The 22,432-nt window shown below is 39.9% G+C and overlaps 1 protein-coding gene and 2 long non-coding RNA genes across 6 annotated transcripts in view; 1 reads left to right on the top strand and 2 right to left on the bottom strand.

Moving 5' to 3' along the window:
• The first annotated feature begins 728 nt into the window (after positions 1 to 728).
• Positions 729 to 22,432, top strand: part of LOC124110798 (DIS3-like exonuclease 2) — a 69,649-nt gene continuing 47,945 nt past the window's right edge. The window contains exons 1-5 of one of the 4 annotated variants that reach the window (XM_048394344.1): positions 729 to 862; positions 5,195 to 5,357; positions 12,730 to 13,244; positions 13,338 to 13,406; positions 16,370 to 16,423. In XM_048394344.1, coding sequence (XP_048250301.1) covers positions 5,234 to 5,357; positions 12,730 to 13,244; positions 13,338 to 13,406; positions 16,370 to 16,423 — 762 coding nt within the window. In that variant the 5' untranslated portion in view covers positions 729 to 862; positions 5,195 to 5,233. Of the gene's footprint in view, positions 863 to 5,194; positions 5,391 to 6,825; positions 8,193 to 12,729; positions 13,245 to 13,337; positions 13,407 to 16,369; positions 16,424 to 22,432 lie in introns of those variants that run through there. The other 3 variants (XM_048394342.1, XM_048394343.1, XM_048394341.1) reach the window with 3 other exon arrangements.
• Positions 16,580 to 17,212, bottom strand: LOC125378620. Its single transcript, XR_007220397.1, has 3 exons — positions 16,818 to 17,212; positions 16,637 to 16,733; positions 16,580 to 16,589 (listed from the first exon to the last, which is right to left on the bottom strand). It is a non-coding gene; the product is annotated as an uncharacterized LOC125378620 (long non-coding RNA).
• LOC125378621 lies at positions 18,916 to 20,240 on the bottom strand. The gene is made up of 3 exons (XR_007220398.1): positions 19,729 to 20,240; positions 19,592 to 19,641; positions 18,916 to 19,541 (listed from the first exon to the last, which is right to left on the bottom strand). It is a non-coding gene; the product is annotated as an uncharacterized LOC125378621 (long non-coding RNA).

Here is a 22,432-nt window from a genome sequence, read left to right as displayed (position 1 = left end):
GACAACCCTGCATAGATGTTTTTGTAGAATGTGAAAACGGTTTCTGAGTTATGCTTCGGCAACGAATGCTACACGTATTTTTCTTGCCAAGGAAACATTCTGAAAAACTCCCAAACTGTCAAAAGGCACCAGTTCACCACTAGACCGTGTGCCAAAGTTGGGTGAAGTTATATTCTACGGTTTTCAAGATCTGCTCCAGAAACGAGCACTACCGCCACTTTCAGTCTAAGTCAAAGTCGTTGCCATGGAACCTCGAACACTATATATTTTTTAAAAACCCCAAACTATCAAAAAGCACCAGTTCACCACTAGACCTATCTATGTACCAAGTGTGTTAAGATATCTCTCATGTTTTTTTAGTTCTGCTCCGGACACGAAACGTGACGGTCGGACGGACAAACAACACCCATTCCTATCTCCACCTTCCACTTAGATAATAATGCAAGTCCGAACCTTTGAAACACAATATTTGTGTTTTGTATATATATATATATGAGATTGAAATAAGAATTCTTTGAAATTGATCACTACCTGATATATGTCTGTACATGGTGGATTCAATTCCCACTCTCCACACACACCTACTAGTTCATGCTTTATACTTCTTGATCGTAGATATTATAACACCTGCATACAAAAAATAAAAAAAATGTGGGTACGAACACTGTTCAAGCCGTTCATGTAAAATAACAAATGACATGTTATCCTTTGTCCAAGTTATGTTGGAGTGGCTTCCCTTGGTTAATCTCGTGCAATATCGCGGTATATGTAAACTGAAAGCAGTTCAGCAGAATGCGTGACAGCGAAATCAGAGGGCAATTTTGACGTTTCCTGAAACGAAGGTGCATAATTTGATAATCCGGTATGTTTATGCTCACACACGCGTCAAGTACTTAGGCGTATTATTTTGCCCCATCTTCCGTCTTCTTGCTGACTATAAGTTTACAATCGTGACAAAATTACAGGCCTGGTACCGAGTCTGAGTGAGGTGCGTGTGGTGGATTGTGATTATGTGTTTTGGTGGTGCAATACATTATATAGTGACAGGGAGACTGAACACTTCAGAGCTTCAGGTCTGTTAATTCAGAGTGAGGAACGTTTACGAAAAGTCTACTTTCCTGTGTTCTGAGATGCGTTTTCTCCCTTGTGACATTGCTACGCTAATCAACAATAAGGGGCATACCGGCCTTATAGGATAGTTACGCTGTTAACAAGCTGCCATCGCCTGTGTCTGAGTGTAAACACATCACTTCAAGCGCAAGCTTCATCCCCAAGATATTTGTCAAGAAATAATAATTCAAACCTGTATTACTGAATTTCTTTAAACGTTGGCCTTCTCTTGCAGCAAGGCGTTAAAAGAATACAGTTTGGTATTTGTAAATATTTATGTTGGATAGTTAGAGGTGACTCTTAAGATTGGGTGGTCAGACTCGCTGACTTGATTAATGCATGTCATCCGTATCCCAATTGCGTGGATTAATCCTCATGATGTCAATTACTGAATTGTCTGATCCAGACTCGATTATTTACAGACCTCCGTCATACAGCTGGAATATTGCTGAGTGCTTAAAGGGGCACTGATCTAAAGCAATTCCCCGGGACTGGTTGTTACCTTTGTTATTGTTTTTTCCCGTGAGTAACCGGATGATAGAGCAGACTAGTTCACTATCTGTGCTGCGCAATTCGTAAGCGCATTTGTCACTTTTATTGATAGTATAAGGGCGTGTGGTCACATTGATCGACAAAATGAAATACAGTTTTGGAAATAATAAGGAAATGTAGGTATTATTGTGGGTAGCACGATTTCGTTTACACTATTTTGACTTGCAACACAAAGTAAATATTTCTCCTGAGCATTGCTTATTTTATCGTGTTTATATTTTTACAGTCAAAATGTGCAAAATTTTCACTTTGGAAATTTATTAAACGCCGGAATATTCAGTAATTTTACAAATTGACTGAAAAATATATCCATCTGTATTATTATGACAACGAATTCCAAGAGACTGAAATTGTTTCGATGAAAAGTACATTTCTATATTGTTTGGCTTCTAATCCTACATAATAATCTATTGTGATGTTTTTAGGCCCTTTTGATCGTCTTAATCAATTTTAGTCAATCTGTTAAAGAAATGGACAGATTTTTCAGTCAAAATGAAATTATAAATTGCCTGAGAGAATCACATTTTACAAATTGACTGTAATATATACACGCTTACAAAGGAAAAGACTTGTGAAAACACTGTCTATCGCACATCGAAGAATTTCCCAACCAAGACGTAGAGGAACAAGAATGAATCTGTCCAATGCTACAGCAAATAAAGGAAAACAAAATGCAAATATCATAATTGCAACCTACCAAATTTATGTGTGTAATTTTAGGCAGCTTCCTTGTTCGAGGAATGTATCTGTGAATATCCACACAAAGGAACAATATCCCACACGTCTGCAGCTGTACAAAGAAACCTATTTGATGTCACGTGTCTCTGTAACAATCAAATATTTTAAAATAAATATATCGTTTCAGATATTATAACCTGTGTTTGTTTCTCAACTTATCACTTAGATTGTTTCAGGTGTTTCACATAGGTGTCAAGTCTCAAAGGTCGGCTGAGAAAACCCATGTGACAACTATTTTCATAACTTCCACGGTTCCTAAAGAAATTCATTGAGTTAGATAACAATGAACAATCAATCAACGGATTATCGGTTAACCCTTTGAACAAAGTATGGTGTTTTTACATCGGCACTTCACGCCACGATATGACTGTATTCCCTTTGTTTTAGTAAACCTAGACATGTAAACATTTACTTTTGACATATCCACTGTGCAAGATAACAGTGATTTATCAATCAATGTATTTCTGTTAATACTTTGATGACTAGGAATGATCTGTTAATTTACAAAAAAGTAAATCAACTGATCATTCATCTCTTGCTGGGCTGCCACGTGCATATTACATAACACACATTTCACTTCACTTCAAACCTGTATTTAAATTGAATAATTACCCCAGACACTATAAATGCCAAATGGGAACCTTTGTCAGGTAATCTGAGTGGTGCTACCTCTAATAATACCCGTAATACATTCATTAACTGAGCATCAAATACACAAGTGTAGGGTTATACCAGAAAACGTGGATGACAACAAGGGAGTTGTAATCGTATTATCGACGCAATCCGAAATCCGAAAATACTTTCACTGCATGGATACTTTTTTTAATTATTAGACTATAACAATTAGGGGTATTTCCAAATGACAACATCCGATGAACTCCACCGTTTTTTTAGGCTGAAGAAATTAATTAACATGCGCCCTTTGTCGAAATCTTTATAGATCACGGTTAACCAATCAGTGTTCAAAAATAGGTAAAACAAATATTGCCTCCAAGTTTCTTTAGCTGTCCTTGCAGACGGTAGCCCAGTCTCTTGTCACACTCAGTTGCGTTGCGTATCATCCGGGTAAAAAACAATAACAAAGGCAACAACCAGTCCCGGGGAATCGCTTTAGATCAGTGCCCCTTTAAATAAACAAACAAACAAAGTATGCTGGCTAGCTTCATACAAGGTCTCATTTCCATGTGTATGCTGGCTAGTTTCATAGATTGTCCCATTTCTACCTGTATGATGGCTAACTTCATAGATTGTCCCATTTCTACCTGTATGATGGCTAGCTTCATAGATTGTCCCATTTCTACCTGTATGCTGGCTAGCTTCATAGATTGTCCCATTTCTACGTGTATGATGGCTTGCTTCATAGATTGTCCCATTTCTACCTGTATGCTGGCTAGCTTCATAGATTGTCCCATTTCTACGTGTATGCCAGCTAGCTTCATAGATTGTCCCATTTCTACGTGCATGCTGGCTAGCTTCATAGATTGTCCCATTTCTATGTGTATGCTGGCTAGCTTCATAGATTGTCCCATTTCTACGTGTATGCTGGCTAGCTTCATAGATTGTCCCATTTCTACCTGTATGCTGGCTAGCTTCATAGATTGTCCCATTTCTACCTGTATGCTAGCAGGCTTCATAGATTGTCCCATTTCTACGTGTATGCTGGCTTGCTTCATAGATTGTCCCATTTCTACCTATATGCTAGCAGGCTTCATAGATTGTCCCATTTCTACCTGTATGCTGGCTAGCGTCATAGATTGTCCCATTTCTACCTGTATGCCAGCTAGCTTCATAGATTGTCCCATTTTTTTTACGTGTATGCTGGCTAGCGTCATAGATTGTCCCATTTCTACCTGTATGCCGACTAGCTTCATAGATTGTCCCATTTCTACCTGTATGCTGGCTTGTTTTATGGATTGTCCCATTTCTACCAGTATGCTGGCTAGCTTCATAGATTGTCCCATTTCTACGTGTATGCTGGCTAGCGTCATAGATTGTCCCATTTCTACCTGTATGCTGGCTAGAGTCATAGATTGTCCCATTTCTACCTGTATGCTGGCTAGCTTCATAGATTGTCCCATTTCTACCTGTATGCTGGCTAGCTTCATAGATTGTCCCATTTCTACCTGTATGATGGCTTGCTTCATAGATTGTCCCATTTCTACGTGTATGCTGGCTAGCTTCATAGATTGTCCCATTTCTACCTGTATGCTGGCTAGCTTCATAGATTGTCCCATTTCTACGTGTATGCTGGCTAGCTTCATAGATTGTCCCATTTCTACCTGTATGCTGGCTAGCTTCATAGATTGTCCCATTTCTACGTGTATGCTGGCTAGCTTCAAAGATTGTCCCATTTCTACCTGTATGCTGGCTAGCTTCATAGATTGTCCCATTTCTACCTGTATGCTGGCTAGCTTCATAGATTGTCCCATTTCTACGTGTATGCTGGCTAGCTTCATAGATTGTCCCATTTCTACGTGTATGCTGGCTAGCTTCATAGATTGTCCCATTTCTACGTGTATGCTGGCTAGCTTCATAGATTGTCCCATTTCTACGTGTATGCTGGCTAGCTATCTGCTTTTCACATGGATAAAGCATGTTACATCTACATTTTAAATTTTGTCTTCCTGACATTTTAGAAACAAATCATATTTGGCTGTTGATTATAAAATAACTCACTGGAATACGCTATGAGTTGAGTTGATAACCCTTTGTTGTCATTATGTAGTAAATCCTAAATTCAGGTGAGTGGCAAAGCCTTGTAGTTCTATTAAATATTGACTGTTCTTTTTTTCAGACTGTTTAAGTGTCAACAAGATAAGATCCAGAAGTGTCCATGGCATCCTCTGAAAGTGACCAGCCAGAAGTGATAGCTGATGTTGAAGATGTGGAGGAGCAACTTAAATCTATCAGTATTAGAGAGTCAAGCAAGACAGGGAAAAATATCCAAGATGTCTCAGGTAAATCCCAGCTGGATACATCAGCAAGATCAGGTAAGGACAGTAATGATGATCTGATGTCTGATGTGGTTGATGATGGATCAACCAGTAACTCTGAAACCACAAGTTTGCATGGACACACAACCCTATTGCATGGACCTGAGGACCATAACTGTGACGTGCATGCTAAGGGAGATAACCCTGTTGTGAGTTCTGTTGATGCAACTAACACTGCCGATGTAGAATGCCGGGGTAATAACAACATTTGTGCCGCAGGTGGATCACAACCACATACTGTTACAGAAGAAATAGTAGATGATCAGCCTACAATTTTAAGAAGTGAAGAAATGGATGGTAAGGAAGGTGATGGTCTAGAGACGGAAGACTCAGGAAGAGAGGAAGTAAGGGATGAAGAGAAGTGTGAGGGCAACAGTGGAGAAGAAGTGATTGTCACTGATGGTGTCACCACAGACCAGGTTACACAGGGTGATGGTGCTGCACCAGACACATCTGCCCAGTTTGACCCTCATTGCCCTCCATCATCAGAACAAACATGCACAGTCATGCACAGTGTCACCAAGATTGATATACATTCTTCAACATCGCTATTACCTGCTGATGTTGGACATGATGTGGATGTGGAAGCAGAAGGGACCTTTGGAACTGGGCCCGCGACGACAACTGATCTCCACATTCCTGCTGCTGCGTCTGCATGTGATGGGGATGAAGTCAGGTCCAGTACAAAGGATGCAGCACTCAATGAATCTGCAGGGGAGACGACGTCGGTCATGGTGGGGACTAAAATGAATGAGGAATCTGAGATTGAAATCATTTCTGACACCCTTTTACTTCAGGAGAGCCAACAACCAGATTATGTTCCTGATGCCAGAGACGAAGTCAATGTTTTGTGTGACTCCAAGGTGGATGCCTTGAGAATACTTCCTGTTGAAGAGGGCAAAGCCAAAGAACTTGTCACAGAGAACACAACTGAATTAAAACAAATAGAGTCCTCACATACTGACAAGATAAACATATCAGATTCTGCAAAACAAATTCAAAGTGAAACACTTCTAACACTGGATGGTTTTACACCAGAAAAGAAAATTGAAGAAAAGCACAACACTTGTGGAGAAGGTGAACTGGAGGAAGCTGTTGTAGGTGCTGATAGCGATGTAAGACCAAAGTCTTCAAGCAGTGTCAGATCTGTTTCACCAGGAAAATGTGTCCGGAAAAGGTCTGGTAGAGGGTCAAGGAATCCTCCGGGAATGGGTTACAGTGATCTGCTGAGGAAGACCACAGAGAAAAGTGTGGACTGGGAGGTGAAAGGGGAGGGGGAGGTGAAAGGGGAGGGGGAGGTGAAAGGGGAGGGGGAGGGGGAGGTGAAAGGGGAGGGGGAGGTAAAAGGGGAGGGGGAGGTGAAAGGGGAGGGGGAGGTGAAAGGGGAGGGGGAGGTGAAATGGGAGGGGGAGGTGAAAGGGGAGGTGAAAGGGGAGGGGGAGGAACAGGGAGGAGAGGATGCTGCTGCAGGAAATACTAAACCAGGAAAGAAGAACAGGAAGAAGAAAAAGAGGCAGAACAAAGACTTCCCTGCGAGAGACGCCGCTGACGAGGAGCACGTGGAACAACTTCAGGATTTTGATGATGGGAGTGTAGATGAGGACCCAGGGGATCTGCGGCATCAGGTTGGCAGGAGAAAGAGGGAGGGTAAAAAGTTCAATAGATTTGATAGGCATGAGAGAAGTAGAGAAGAGGATGCTCTTGTAGAAGGTGCACTGGCATATTTTAGGAATGAATTAGATGATGGTAACAGTTCAAGGCATGTTTATTATGACAACACTGGGATGTCAGGCAAGTTTATGGATGATGTTGATGATGATGATAAAGATAATAATGAAGAGAGATACAGAATAAGGAATCAGAGAAGGACCAGAGGTCGTGGTAGAGGTCAAGTTTCTGATGAGGGTAGCAGGAGAGGAAGAGGAAGGGGGCGAGCGCGGGGATCAAGGGAATTCAGGAGGTCAAGGACAGACAGATCAGATTCCTCCAGTCATAGTGGACAAAAGCCAGGAGAATATTCTACGCAAGATGTCAGAAGATCTCATTCTGAGTCCGAGTCCTCTAATCAGAGTATGCATATGCTTGAAGATAGCGGGTCATTTGAAACTGTGCAGGACAGAGGGTTCATGAATCTGACAATTACTGCCACAGGAGATGGGACACGACATGTTGAGACTGACTGCTACAGTAGTTTTGTAAACAGTGTTGGCGCTGGTGGTAGAAGACAGGACAATAAGAAGAAAATGAACAAGAAAAGCAGTTATGGGAACCAGACAAGAGAAGATGAAAGGTTTCAGGACGTGGATGACATGCATGCTCAGTATCAAGACAGATGGTGTCCTGAAGGAGGGCCCAGAGAGGGCCGGTGGGAAGAGCAGGTTGATGTTCCTTTCAAGAAGAAAGACAAATTGAAGAAGCACAAGAAGAAGGATTGTGGTGAAAGGGATGGTAATATGACTAATTTCCAGTATGCAGAGGACAGTCCACATTTTGTAGAAGGAGGCTTTCATGATCAGGATCAGAAATATGATGGAGATGCTGCTAGCAGTGACTCTCATAAAATAAAACAGTCCAGGAAACAAAAGAAAAAACAAAGATATCAGAAAGAATTACAGGACAGAAGTAAACCGAGTAAGGACTATGGCTATTCAGGCAGATTCCATCAGTTTGCAGACATAACGTATGAGGATAATGGCCAACGTGAAAGATTCCCAGATGACTCTGAAGGTCAGATTGTCCAGCAGTCCCCACAGAAAGAAAGGAAATCCCATGTTGAGGAAAGTGACAGAGGGCTGGCTGGTGAGTCGGAGGGGAGAAACACACTGATATGGGGGCCAAGTAGTCCTTTTTTCAGTTTAATATCCTCAGTTTCTATCAATATTATCTGCATAAACTTATTATATGTGATTGGATCATATTCTCATGGATATGGATAATTTATTCTCATGATATCATAGGATATATCATTCATCTATCTGTTAAATTAGAGATTGATATAAGTTACTTTGATATCTGAAAATATCTCACAGGTAACATTTCCATTTGGACTTTTGGCAATGATGGGTGGTCTACCATAGTCCTGTAGTCATATTATGCATAGCTTAGCTTGGGCTTTTAACTGTAGTGCTTTATTCTAGCTAATATCATTGTCAGATATATCTCGGGAAATCTCTTTAAAGATAATTGTTTTTTATTTGTATTTTGGGTTGACTAACATCTTTTGTTTGGTTATTGATGTTTTGTTTGCTTTTAGTTTATTTCTCTGTAATTTCTTGTTTAAGAATTTATATTGACCTTGTGGAATTTATTGTAAGTCTGTAGAGCAGCTCATATCTCCATCATTTTATGCTTTGCTCTACGGGTGTAGTAGTAAAACAATTTGGCTTGCAAGTGATGTGAACACAATGGTTTTGCATTGAGGGTGGTCAGCCATTTTCAACTCACCTGAACGGAAGAAGGTTCAAGTGAGCCAGTGTCATGGCATGCTGTCTGCCTGTCTGTTGTAAACATCTTGACCATTGTCCATGGTTCGCCATTGTCCACTGTAGATACACGCCTATGATGATCGCATTTTGTAAGGATCAGTCCCCGCTGTATTTTGTGATTCTGCGGTCACGGAATATTTGCAGAAATGTCCACTCAAGCAGAAATGTACAGCATTCTAACTTACAGATTGAGCGATGTTTTTAAATGTGTAAAGGTTGCATAAGTTTGCTGAAACGAACAGTCATTATCTGAATTGTGCATTGTATTAATTAAATCATTCCAAATAATTATTTGAGGCGTTTGTGTTACATGGAAAAAAAATTACAATCAATCTTTAAGCATTTTACGTTTTGAAAAATAGTTAAATGGAATCAATATCCAGATTTCTTTTTGAAGTGAACTCGTCTATATGTTTACATTAGTGATAGCCAGATTCACTTTAATAAGCTATACTAGGCATGAATAAGTTTGTCCGAAACATGCCAGCCACAAGTCAAACAGGTGCAACACGAAAACCAGGCTTAAAAGTTCACAGAATTGTGTGCAAAATTATCAAAAAGTGGTTGCAGAATTTATACTTTTGACCCGGAATACAGGTGGTACTGATAGATGATCCTTCCATTGTCACTTTGTGCCAAAATGTTAAGTCGACTGGCCCAAACTTGATATTTTAGTCTTAAAATTATTACCAGTATAATAGCTAATCTTGCTAGGCCAGAAGACATTTATTTCACAAGACATGTGCTTCAGACAAGTCGTAGACTGCAATAATATCTCTACAATTTGCTCACAGAATTCCCATTTTTCTAAATTGCTGTATGATGTCATCTGATAAACAGTAAGTATTTGGTATATCAAATACATGTGTTGGTGTATTTTCCAACTTGCTGTGGCCTTTGATCACCACATGTAAAGATACATACCTCTTTGATCATCCCATAAAAACATATGTGCCCAATTGATCATCACATGTTAACATATGCGCTTCTCTGATTGCCACATGTAAACATATGTCTCTTTGATCATCACATGTAAACAAAGGTCTCTTTGATCACCACATGTACACATATGTCTCTTTGATCATCACATGTACACATATGTGTCTCTTTGATCATCACATGTACACATATGTCTCTTTGATCACCACATGTAAACATATGTGTCTCTTTGATCATCACATGTAAACATATGTCTCTTTGATCATCACATGTAAACACATGTGTCTCTTTGATCACCACATGTACACATATGTGCCTCTTTGATCATCACATGAACACATATGTGTCTCTTTGATCATCACATGTACACATATGTCTCTTTGATCACCACATGTACACATATGTGCCTCTTTGATCATCACATGAACACATATGTGTCTCTTTGATCACCACATGTACACATATGTGCCTCTTTGATCACCACATGTACACATATGTGTCTCTTTGATCACCACATGTACACATATGTGCCTCTTTGATCACCACATGTACACATATGTGCCTCTTTGATCATCACATGAACACATATGTGTCTCTTTGATCACCACATGTACACATATGTGTCACTTTGATCACCACATGTACACATATGTGTCTCTTTGATCACGACATGTACACATGTCTCTTTGATCACCACATGTACACATATGTCTCTTTGATCACCACATGTACACATATGTGCCTCTTTGATCACCACATGTAAACATGTTCCTCTTTGATCATCACATGTAAACATATGTGTCTCTTTGATCACCACATGTACACATATGTGTCTCCTTGATCATCACATGTACACATATGTGTCTCTTTGATCATCACATGTAAACATATGTGTCTCTTTGATCACCACATGTAAACATATGTTCCTCTTTGATCATCACATGTACACATGTCTCTTTGATCACCACATGTACACATATGTGTCTGTTTGATCACCACATGTACACATATGTGTCTCTTTGATCACCACATGTAAACATGTTCCTCTTTGATCATCACATGTAAACATATGTGTCTCTTTGATCACCACATGTACACATATGTGTCTCCTTGATCATCACATGTACACATATGTGTCTCTTTGATCATCACATGTAAACATATGTGTCTCTTTGATCACCACATGTAAACATATGTTCCTCTTTGATCATCACATGTACACATATGTCTCTTTGATCATCACCTGGAAACATGTGTCCCATTGATCACCACATGTACACATATGTGTCTCTTTGATCACCACATGTAAACATATGTTCCTCTTTGATCATCACATGTAAACATATGTGTCTCTTTGATCACCACATGTACACATATGTGTCTCTTTGATCATCACATGTACACATGTGTCTCTTTCATCACCACATGTACACATATGCCTCTTTGATCACCACATGTAAACATATGTGTCTCTTTGATCACCACATGTACACATATGTGCCTCTTTGATCATCACATGTACACATATGTGCCCCATTGATCACCACATGTAAACATATGTGCCTCTTTGATCATCACATGTAAACATGTGCCTCTTTGATCACCACATGTACACATATGTGCCCCATTGATCACCACATGTAAACATATGTGCCCTATTGATCACCACATGTAAACATATGTGCCCCATTGATCACCACATGTAAACATATGTGCCCTATTGATCACCACATGTAAACATATGTGCCCTATTGATCACCACATGTAAACATATGTGCCCCATTGATCACCACATGTAAACATATGTGCCCTATTGATCACCACATGTAAACATATGTGCCCCATTGATCACCACATGTAAACATATGTGCCCTATTGATCACCACATGTAAACATATGTGCCCTATTGATCACCACATGTAAACATATGTGCCCTATTGATCACCACATGTAAACATATGTGCCCTATTGGTCACAGCATGTAAACATATGTGCCCTACTGATCATCACATGTAAACATATGTGCCTCATAGATCACCACATATAAACATATGTGCCCTATTGGTCACAACATGTAAACATATGTGCCTTATAGATCACCACATGTAAACATATGTGCCCCATTGATCACCACATGTAAACATATGTGCCCCATTGACTTCATGCCTTTGTTTAACCTTTGTAGCAAGATTGTTAAGAAGTTTTTCTGACATATATCATAAGAATAAGAAGAATCTGCCTAAAAGTTATCTATACTATTCAGAATATTTTTCATATATCACCCAGGTTTACTGTCACAGAATTTCCCGATAATTACCTTCTGAATATCTCCTCATTGAACAACACAAGGTTAAAAGTGTTTATGTGGCTTTTAAAAAGCAGAAGCAAACCATTGTGCCATTGTGTAATGTTTATTGAATTACCATCACCAGCACAGGGCCACTCACTGGCTAGATACTAAATTGGTATAGCTTACACAACAGCAGGAAATGTTCCATCATGGCATGGAATTACTTACATTTTATATATTCTGAAAAATAGACAGGTGAGCTACAGTGCCATGTGGCTCTCATTTTTGGTTTTGAAGCATTGAAAATCTCATTTTAGAATTGAATGGAAGAGATGTCTTCCCTTGACTTAGCTGTGCTGCCATGTTAACTGAAGAGACTATGATATTGTTGTCAGCCAACATGGCAGTTGCTAAATAAACATGTTTTCTTTATCCTTTCAATTTGCAGTGAAATAATATGGCTGAAGGTCAAAACAGCTCTTGTCTAACAATTCGTAATAATAATAAATTAATAATGTTGTAGTACAAACCTTTTTGTCAATTTGTTAATAGCAAAAATTATTCTTTTTAGTCATCAAGTTAATGTGTGGTGATTATCATTGTCTCCTTGACTTCCTTCTAGATGTGGAGAGAGGGGTAGCCCCGTCACCTCAAGGAAGATCTCATCAGAGGAGAAATAATCCGAGAGGGAGTTCCAGGGGTGGGGGCGGAGATAGCAGAAGGGGGGGCAGAGGGAGGAATAAAAGTGGACATTATCCTGGAGATGGACCAGCACCGCGGTGGAATGATAGATATGAACAAAGTCCACGTAGCATGTCACCTAGATCAAGTCAAGGGCATCAGGGTGAGGGCAATAACCTTTCAGGTCAACATTTCCAAGGTAAAGACTACCCTAGTCAGCAATATCAAGGGCACAGCGGAAGGGATTATCCCGGGAGAAGGAACCACCCGAATCATCATGCAGGAGCCAGAACTGGTCCACCTCCAAACGAAGGTCATAGAGGCAACAGGAATAGGTCAGATGAAGGTCAAGGTCAAAATAGAAGTGGCAAATCCAGTGAAGGTCAACAGACAAGTGAAGGTCATCAAAGTCATGGACAGAAGGATAGAAGAAAATGGAATATAAAAACCAAGCAGGTATGCAATATGTTCTTTCTTTCATTTTTTTTATGGCATTTTATTCCAAAATATGGAAGACAGGACAATTGGATTCTACATTGTATATTTCAGGCCAAGTTTGAACACCACTTATCCAAAGAGGAAGTAGCTGATGGCCTGAAGAGAGGGACATTGATAGAGGTATGCATCACAGCACCTACTTGCATATAAAAACTTACACATGTAACACTTTTGTCTGACAGCTCTCATCAGGGTCTTGGCTATGACATCACACACATTGTAGGATCTTTCACAGACACTCATTTGTCTTGTGTTTAAACAGTGAAGTTCCTGAAGCTGGTTTTATGAGGGGGCTAAAGTACTGTCAGAAATGCTAGAAAACTGCTTTTTGCCTGTTAAAAAGGGATATAATTTTTCACAGACTTTTGTTATTGAAATATCAAAAAGCACCCATGGTAAAGGTAATCGTGTCATTGTTTTGCACGCTGCAACCCATGATATGGGGCTTATTGATGGATGTTTTCGAGGTGAAAAAGAAAACTGGTGATTTTCATAAGGAAATGATAGGAGATGATGTGTTCATAGACTGGTTGGAACTTCAGCTATTGCCCATTTTAAACAACGTCAGTGTGATTGTCATGGATAACGCCAGTTAATATCATGTCCGGGAATCAGATACTGTCGCCCAAACCATGAGTAGTCTGAAGGCGACCAGACAGGAATATATGACATTGGTCGACTTCAGACCATATGAAACGAAGGTTCAACTCATTGAGAAAATTCAGCTGAATAAGAAACCAGTAAAGTACAAGACACATGTGCTGGCGGCACAACACGGTTACGTTGGCTTACGTACGGCAGTCAGACATTGTGAGCTCAACCCTGTTGTGTCTATCTTGGCTAAATGTACAGGGTTCGTGGCAAGACATAACACAACATTCAAAAGTACAGATTCATGTACGTCATCAGCAGAGATAAATGCTACCCCAAGAAACCATCTGTAGAACAACAAATACTTCTGGATTCCAAAACCGCAACCTTTCAATAATCACCCCGTTTCATAGCTCTTAACTAAAGTACTCACCGCAATGAAGAAAACCTGTTTTTTCGATTTTCGATTTTCTCAGATTTTAAATAAATGCAGTTAATATACAAAATATATAAATATTCAAACAACTCAATTAGTACTAATTGGGCCTTGGCACAAATACAGCGTATCAAAGATTTTTATGTCTTTTTACACGTAAAAGTGTGTAAAAATATGAACAAAACAGACTATTGTGAAACTGAACATAACCAGGTGTTAGTAGATCAAGGTGAATGTCCATGACCTATGACACCTTGACGACAGGTGAAAACAGGTGCTTGAAACCCACGTGCATGTGATTTGTGAGTGGTTAGTGATTTGTTGAGTGGCATTGTGGGATAGTGAATCATCGTCAAAATATCAGAACGTAAAAGGAACATAATCCCTTCTCAAACAACAACTTACATGTCATTATTATTATGTACCTAAACATAGCTGTTATTTTTATTGTTGTTTTGATAACTTTTTTCCAGGCTAATTTGCATAATGCCTATAGCCTGTTTCTGCCATGTCCAATTGGACTGTTTTATTTTTGAATGTTGAAAGTGCCTACAAATTACCTCCTGTAAAGTACATTTTGTATAGAGCACTGAGATAAAACTAGCAAAACCAGACTAGTACTTTTCCATTTGTTTTGTTATTTCGTATTTACATCTACGTAATGCTTTGTGTCGATTTAATCCAGCAAAACAGTTTTTTTTCATTTCCATGAGTACTTTAGTCCATCATGTTTCCAAGCAAATATAATGCAGTACATATCCTAAATTGCTACCTCATCAACACATGACATTTGCACCTGGGAGAATGCACACGACCCTGTGAGGTCATCACCTCAGGACAGGTGTTAGGTAATTACCACAGGTTATAGGCCATTTCATACATGCATGACAACACACAAATATTTTCTAAGTTTATCATCATTTTACCTGTAAAAGTTCATTTTAAGGGTACCGTATTCGATGTAATAAGCGCCCCGCTCTAATAAGCGCCCCCGGCGATATTTGCTAATATATTGGCTAGTGAACAATCCCAATTAGCACCCCTTCTGATTGATCAAAGTACACAAGACTTATTTATTTGTGTATAATACACACTCGTGTGTTATATGCACCCTTAATTATGGGCAATTAAATTCTGGAAAAATATATCTGTCGTATATAAACAGTTCAGGCCGTCAGCATAAACCTCGAAATTTACCTTTTAACTCTGTTTTTTTCCACCAAAATAATATTCTAATAAGAGCCCCCTATTTCTAATTTTTGAGAGCACCCTGGGCGCTTATTACGTCGAATACGGTAATCACAGTGTCATTTAAGACAGGCTAGATTAGGGCAATTCGCGTTATTTTGATATATGCTATTCCTATAGTCCTATGACTCGTATTTATTAAATGAAGCCAGAAAAGCAGTTTTCTAGCATTTTCGACAGTACTTTAGTTGGTTATGACATCACACACATTGTAGGATCTTTCACAGACTTTCATTTGTCTTGTGTTTAAACAATGAAGTTCCTGAAGCAAGTTTTATGAAGGGGCTAGTTGAATTTAAAAAAAAGAAAATGTTTGTCTGTATAATATGTAATGGTGTTTTCTGTTTCTAACTGTTCATTCCCCTTCTGATAGTCCATTTTGTTTTGTACATTATCACTGGATTCAAATAATAAATAGGCCGGTCAGATCGTCTAGTGGTAAATGTGTTCACTCACTCACTCACTCACTCACTCACTCACTCACTCACTCACTCACTCACTCACTCACTCACTCACTCACTCACTCACTCACTCACTCACTCACTCACTCACTCACTCACTCACTCACTCACTCACTCACTCACTCACTCACTCACTCACTCACCATTTATGTTAAAAAATAGTATTTCAGAGTGTGCCATTAAAGTATGTAAGAATGACGAAAACCCTTTTCACATTCACTAATTTGGCTCTGATCTAAGGCCTAGCTATCAATGTACATGGTTTATTTCTCTCCACGCATGCAACATGTACAGTGAACAACACAAGAGAACCGTGTTTATTTTACATAATAACCTGTTTGTTTCAGGGGCCAATCAGAGTAAACCAGAGGAATTATTCTGAAGCATATGTGCCACTGCCTGTGAGTAATCTAGCTACACTTATGACCTCCTACAGCATGTAGAGACAACTATCTGTAGATGACCTTCTACAACATGTAGAGACAACTATCTGTAGATGTTTCCCCGTGATGACCTTCTACAACATGTAGAGACAACTATCTGTAGATGTTTCCCCGTGATGACCTTCTACAACATGTAGAGACAACTATCTGTAGATGTTTCCCCGTGATGACCTACAACATGTAGAGACAACTATCTGTAGATGTTTCCCCGTGATGACCTTCTACAACATGTAGAGACAACTATCTGTAGATGTTTCCCCGTGATGACCTACAACATGTAGAGACAACTATCTGTAGATGACCTTCTACAACATGTAGAGACAACTATCTGTAGATGTTTCCTTGTGATGACCTTCTACAACATGTAGAGACAACTATCTGTAGATGTTTCCCCGTGATGACCTTCTACAACATGTAGAGACAACTATCTGTAGATGTTTCCCCGTGATGATCGTCTACAACATGTAGAGACAACTATCTGTAGATGTTTCCCCGTGATGACCTACAACATGTAGGGACAACTATCTGTAGATGTTTCCCCGTGATGACCTTCTACAAGATGTAGAGACAACTATCTGTAGATGTTTCCCCGTGATGACCTTCTACAACATGTAGAGACAACTATCTGTAGATGTTTCCCCGTGATGATCTTCTACAACATGTAGAGACAACTATCTGTAGGTGTTTCCCCGTGATGATCTTCTACAACATGTAGAGACAACTATCTGTAGATGTTTCCTCGTGATGACCTTCTACAACATGTAGAGACAACTATCTGTAGGTGTTTCCCCGTGATGATCTTCTACAACATGTAGAGACAACTATCTGTAGGTGTTTCCCCGTGATGACCTACAACATGTAGGGACAACTATCTGTAGATGTTTCCCCGTGATGACCTTCTACAAGATGTAGAGACAACTATCTGTAGATGTTTCCCCGTGATGACCTTCTACAACATGTAGAGACAACTATCTGTAGATGTTTCCCCGTGATGACCTTCTACAACATGTAGAGACAACTATCTGTAGATGACCTTCTACAACATGTAGGGACAACTATCTGTAGATGTTTCCCCGTGATGACCTTCTACAACATGTAGAGACAACTATCTGTAGATGACCTTCTACAACATGTAGAGACAACTATCTGTAGATGTTTCCCCTTGATGACCTTCTACAACATGTAGAGACAACTATCTGTAGATGTTTCCCCGTGATGACCTTCTACAACATGTAGAGACAACTATCTGTAGATGTTTCCCCGTGATGACCTTCTACAACATGTAGGGACAACTATCTGTAGATGTTTCCTCGTGATGACCTTCTACAACATGTAGAGACAACTATCTGTAGATGACCTTCTACAACATGTAGGGACAACTATCTGTAGGTGTTTCCTCGTGATGACCTTCTACAACATGTAGAGACAACTATCTGTAGATGTTTCCCCGTGATGACCTTCTACAACATGTAGAGACAACTATCTGTAGATGACCTTCTACAACATGTAGGGACAACTATCTGTAGATGACCTTCTACAACATGTAGAGACAACTATCTGTAGATGTTTCCTCGTGATGACCTTCTACAACATGTAGAGACAACTATCTGTAGATGACCTTCTACAACATGTAGAGACAACTATCTGTAGATGTTTCCCCGTGATGACCTTCTACAACATGTAGGGACAACTATCTGTAGATGTTTCCCCGTGATGACCTTCTACAACATGTAGAGACAACTATCTGTAGATGTTTCCCCGTGATGACCTTCTACAACATGTAGAGACCACTATCTGTAGATGTTTCCCTGTGATGACCTTCTACAACATGTAGAGACAACTATCTGTAGATGTTTCCCCGTGATGACCTTCTACAACATGTAGAGACCACTATCTGTAGATGTTTCCCCGTGATGACCTTCTACAACATGTTGAGACAACTATCTGTAGATGTTTCCCCGTGATGACTTCTACAACATGTAGAGACAACTATCTGTAGATGTTTCCCCGTGATGACCTTCTACAACATGTAGGGACAACTATCTGTAGATGTTTCCCCGTGATGACCTTCTACAACATGTAGAGACAACTATCTGTAGATGTTTCCCCGTGATGACCTTCTACAACATGTAGAGACAACTATCTGTAGATGTTTCCCTGTGATGACCTTCTACAACATGTAGAGACAACTATCTGTAGGTGTTTCCCCGTGATGACCTTCTACAACATGTAGGGAAAACTATCTGTAGATGTTTCCCCGTGATGACCTTCTACAACATGTAGAGACAACTATCTGTAGATGTTTCCCCGTGATGACCTTCTACAACATGTAGAGACAACTATCTGTAGATGTTTCCCCGTGATGACCTACAACATGTAGAGAAAACTATCTGTAGATGTTTCCCTGTGATGACTTACAACATGTAGAGACAACAACTGTAGATGTTTCCCCGTGATGACCTTCTACAACATGTAGGGACAACTATCTGTAGATGTTTCCCCGTGATGACCTACAACATGTAGAGACAACTATCTGTAGATGACCTTCTACAATATGTAGAGACAACTATCTGTAGATGTTTCCCTGTGATGACCTTCTACAACATGTAGAGACAACTATCTGTAGATGACCTTCTACAACATGTAGAGACAACTATCTGTAGATGTTTCCCTGTGATGACCTTCTACAACATGTAGAGACAACTATCTGTAGATGTTTCCCCGTGATGACCTTCTACAACATGTAGAGACAACTATCTGTAGATGACCTTCTACAATATGTAGAGACAACTATCTGTAGATGTTTCCCTGTGATGACCTTCTACAACATGTAGAGACAACTATCTGTAGATGTTTCCCCGTGATGACCTTCTACAACATGTAGGGACAACTATCTGTAGATGTTTCCCCGTGATGACCTACAACATGTAGAGACAACTATCTGTAGATGACCTTCTACAATATGTAGAGACAACTATCTGTAGATGTTTCCCTGTGATGACCTTCTACAACATGTAGAGACAACTATCTGTAGATGACCTTCTACAATATGTAGAGACAACTATCTGTAGATGACCTTCTACAACATGTAGAGACAACTATCTGTAGATGTTTCCCTGTGATGACCTTCTACAACATGTAGAGACAACTATCTGTAGATGTTTCCCCATGATGACCTTCTACAATATGTAGAGACAACTATCTGTAGATGTTTCCCCGTGATGACCTTCTACAATATGTAGAGACAACTATCTGTAGATGACCTTCTACAACATGTAGAGACAACTATCTGTAGATGTTTCCCCGTGATGACCTTCTACAATATGTAGAGACAACTATCTGTAGATGTTTCCCCGTGATGACCTTCTACAATATGTAGAGACAACTATCTGTAGATGACCTTCTACAATATGTAGAGACAACTATCTGTAGATGTTTCCCCGTGATGACCTTCTACAACATGTAGAGACAACTATCTGTAGATGACCTTCTACAATATGTAGAGACAACTATCTGTAGATGTTTCCCCTTGATGACCTTCTACAACATGTAGGGACAACTATCTGTAGATGTTTCCCCGTGATGACCTTCTACAATATGTAGAGACAACTATCTGTAGATGTTTCCCCGTGATGACCTTCTACAACATGTAGAGACAACTATCTGTAGATGACCTTCTACAATATGTAGAGACAACTATCTGTAGATGTTTCCCCTTGATGACCTTCTACAACATGTAGAGACAACTATCTGTAGATGTTTCCCCTTGATGACCTTCTACAACATGTAGAGACAACTATCTGTAGGTGTTTCCCCTTGATGACCTTCTACAACATGTAGAGACAACTATCTGTAGGGGTGTCCCCGTGATGACCTACAACATGTAGAGACAACTATCTGTAGATGTTTCCCCATGATGACCTTCTACAATATGTAGAGACAACTATCTGTAGGTGTTTCCCCGTGATGATCTTCTACAACATGTTGAGACAACTATCTGTAGGTGTTTCCCCGTGATGACCTACAACATGTAGAGACAACTATCTGTAGATGACCTTCTACAATATGTAGAGACAACTATCTGTAGATGTTTCCCCGCGATGACCTTCTACAACATGTAGAGACAACTATCTGTAGGTGTTTCCCCGTGATGACCTACAACATGTAGAGACAACTATCTGTAGATGTTTCCCCATGATGACCTTCTACAACATGTAGAGACAACTATCTGTAGATGTTTCCCCGTGATGACCTTCTACAACATGTAGAGACAACTATCTGTAGATGACCTTCTACAACATGTAGAGACAACTATCTGTAGATGTTTCCCCGTGATGACCTTCTACAACATGTAGAGACAACTATCTGTAGATGTTTCCCCGTGATGACCTTCTACAACATGTAGAGACAACTATCTGTAGATGTTTCCCCGTGATGACCTACAACATGTAGAGACAACTATCTGTAGATGACCTTCTACAACATGTAGGGACAACTATCTGTAGGTGTTTCCCCGTGATGACCTTCTACAACATGTAGAGACAACTATCTGTAGATGTTTCCCCGTGATGACCTTCTACAACATGTAGAGACAACTATCTGTAGATGTTTCCCCGTGATGACCTTCTACAACATGTAGAGACAACTATCTGTAGATGTTTCCCCGTGATGACCTTCTACAACATGTAGAGAAAACTATCTGTAGATGTTTCCCCGTGATGACCTTCTACAACATGTAGAGACAACTATCTGTAGATGTTTCCCCCATGATGACCTTCTACAACATGTAGAGACAACTATCTGTAGATGTTTCCCCGTGATGACCTTCTACAACATGTAGAGAAAACTATCTGTAGATGTTTCCCCGTGATGACCTACAAGATGTAGAGACAACTATCTGTAGGTGTTTCCCTGTGATGACCTTCTACAACATGTAGAGACAACTATCTGTAGATGTTTCCCCATGATGACCTTCTACAACATGTAGAGACAACTATCTGTAGATGTTTCCCCGTGATGACCTACAACATGTAGAGACAACTATCTGTAGATGACCTTCTACAACATGTAGGGACAACTATCTGTAGGTGTTTCCCCGTGATGACCTTCTACAACATGTAGAGACAACTATCTGTAGATGTTTCCCCGTGATGACCTTCTACAACATGTAGAGACAACTATCTGTAGATGTTTCCCCGTGATGACCTTCCGCAACATGTAGAGACAACTATCTGTAGATGTTTCCCCGTGATGACCTTCCGCAACATGTAGAGACAACTATCTGTAGGTGTTTCCCTGTGATGACTTACAACATGTAGAGACAACTATCTGTAGATGTTTCCCCGTGATGACCTTCTACAACATGTAGAGACAACTATCTGTAGATGTTTCCCCGTGATGACCTTCTACAACATGTAGAGACAACTATCTGTAGGTGTTTCCCCCATGATGACCTTCTACAACATGTAGAGACAACTATCTGTAGATGTTTCCCCGTGATGACCTTCTACAACATGTAGAGAAAACTATCTGTAGATGTTTCCCCGTGATGACCTACAAGATGTAGAGACAACTATCTGTAGGTGTTTCCCTGTGATGACCTTCTACAACATGTAGAGACAACTATCTGTAGATGTTTCCCCATGATGACCTTCTACAACATGTAGAGACAACTATCTGTAGATGTTTCCCCGTGATGACCTACAACATGTAGAGACAACTATCTGTAGGTGTTTCCCCGTGATGACCTTCTACAACATGTAGAGACAACTATCTGTAGATGTTTCCCCGTGATGACCTTCTACAATATGTAGAGACAACTATCTGTAGATGTTTCCCCGTGATGACCTTCTACAACATGTAGAGACAACTATCTGTAGATGTTTCCCCTTGATGACCTTCTACAACATGTAGAGACAACTATCTGTAGATGTTTCCCCGTGATGACCTACAACATGTAGAGACAAC

Source organism: Haliotis rufescens, unplaced genomic scaffold (genome assembly GCF_023055435.1).
Source record: "Haliotis rufescens isolate VD_foot unplaced genomic scaffold, xgHalRufe1.0.p SCAF_13, whole genome shotgun sequence".
In the NCBI taxonomy this organism is placed as follows: Eukaryota; Metazoa; Mollusca; class Gastropoda; order Lepetellida; family Haliotidae; genus Haliotis; species Haliotis rufescens.
Note: the sequence above shows the minus strand (reverse complement) of the source record. Positions and strands in the feature narration are given on the sequence as shown.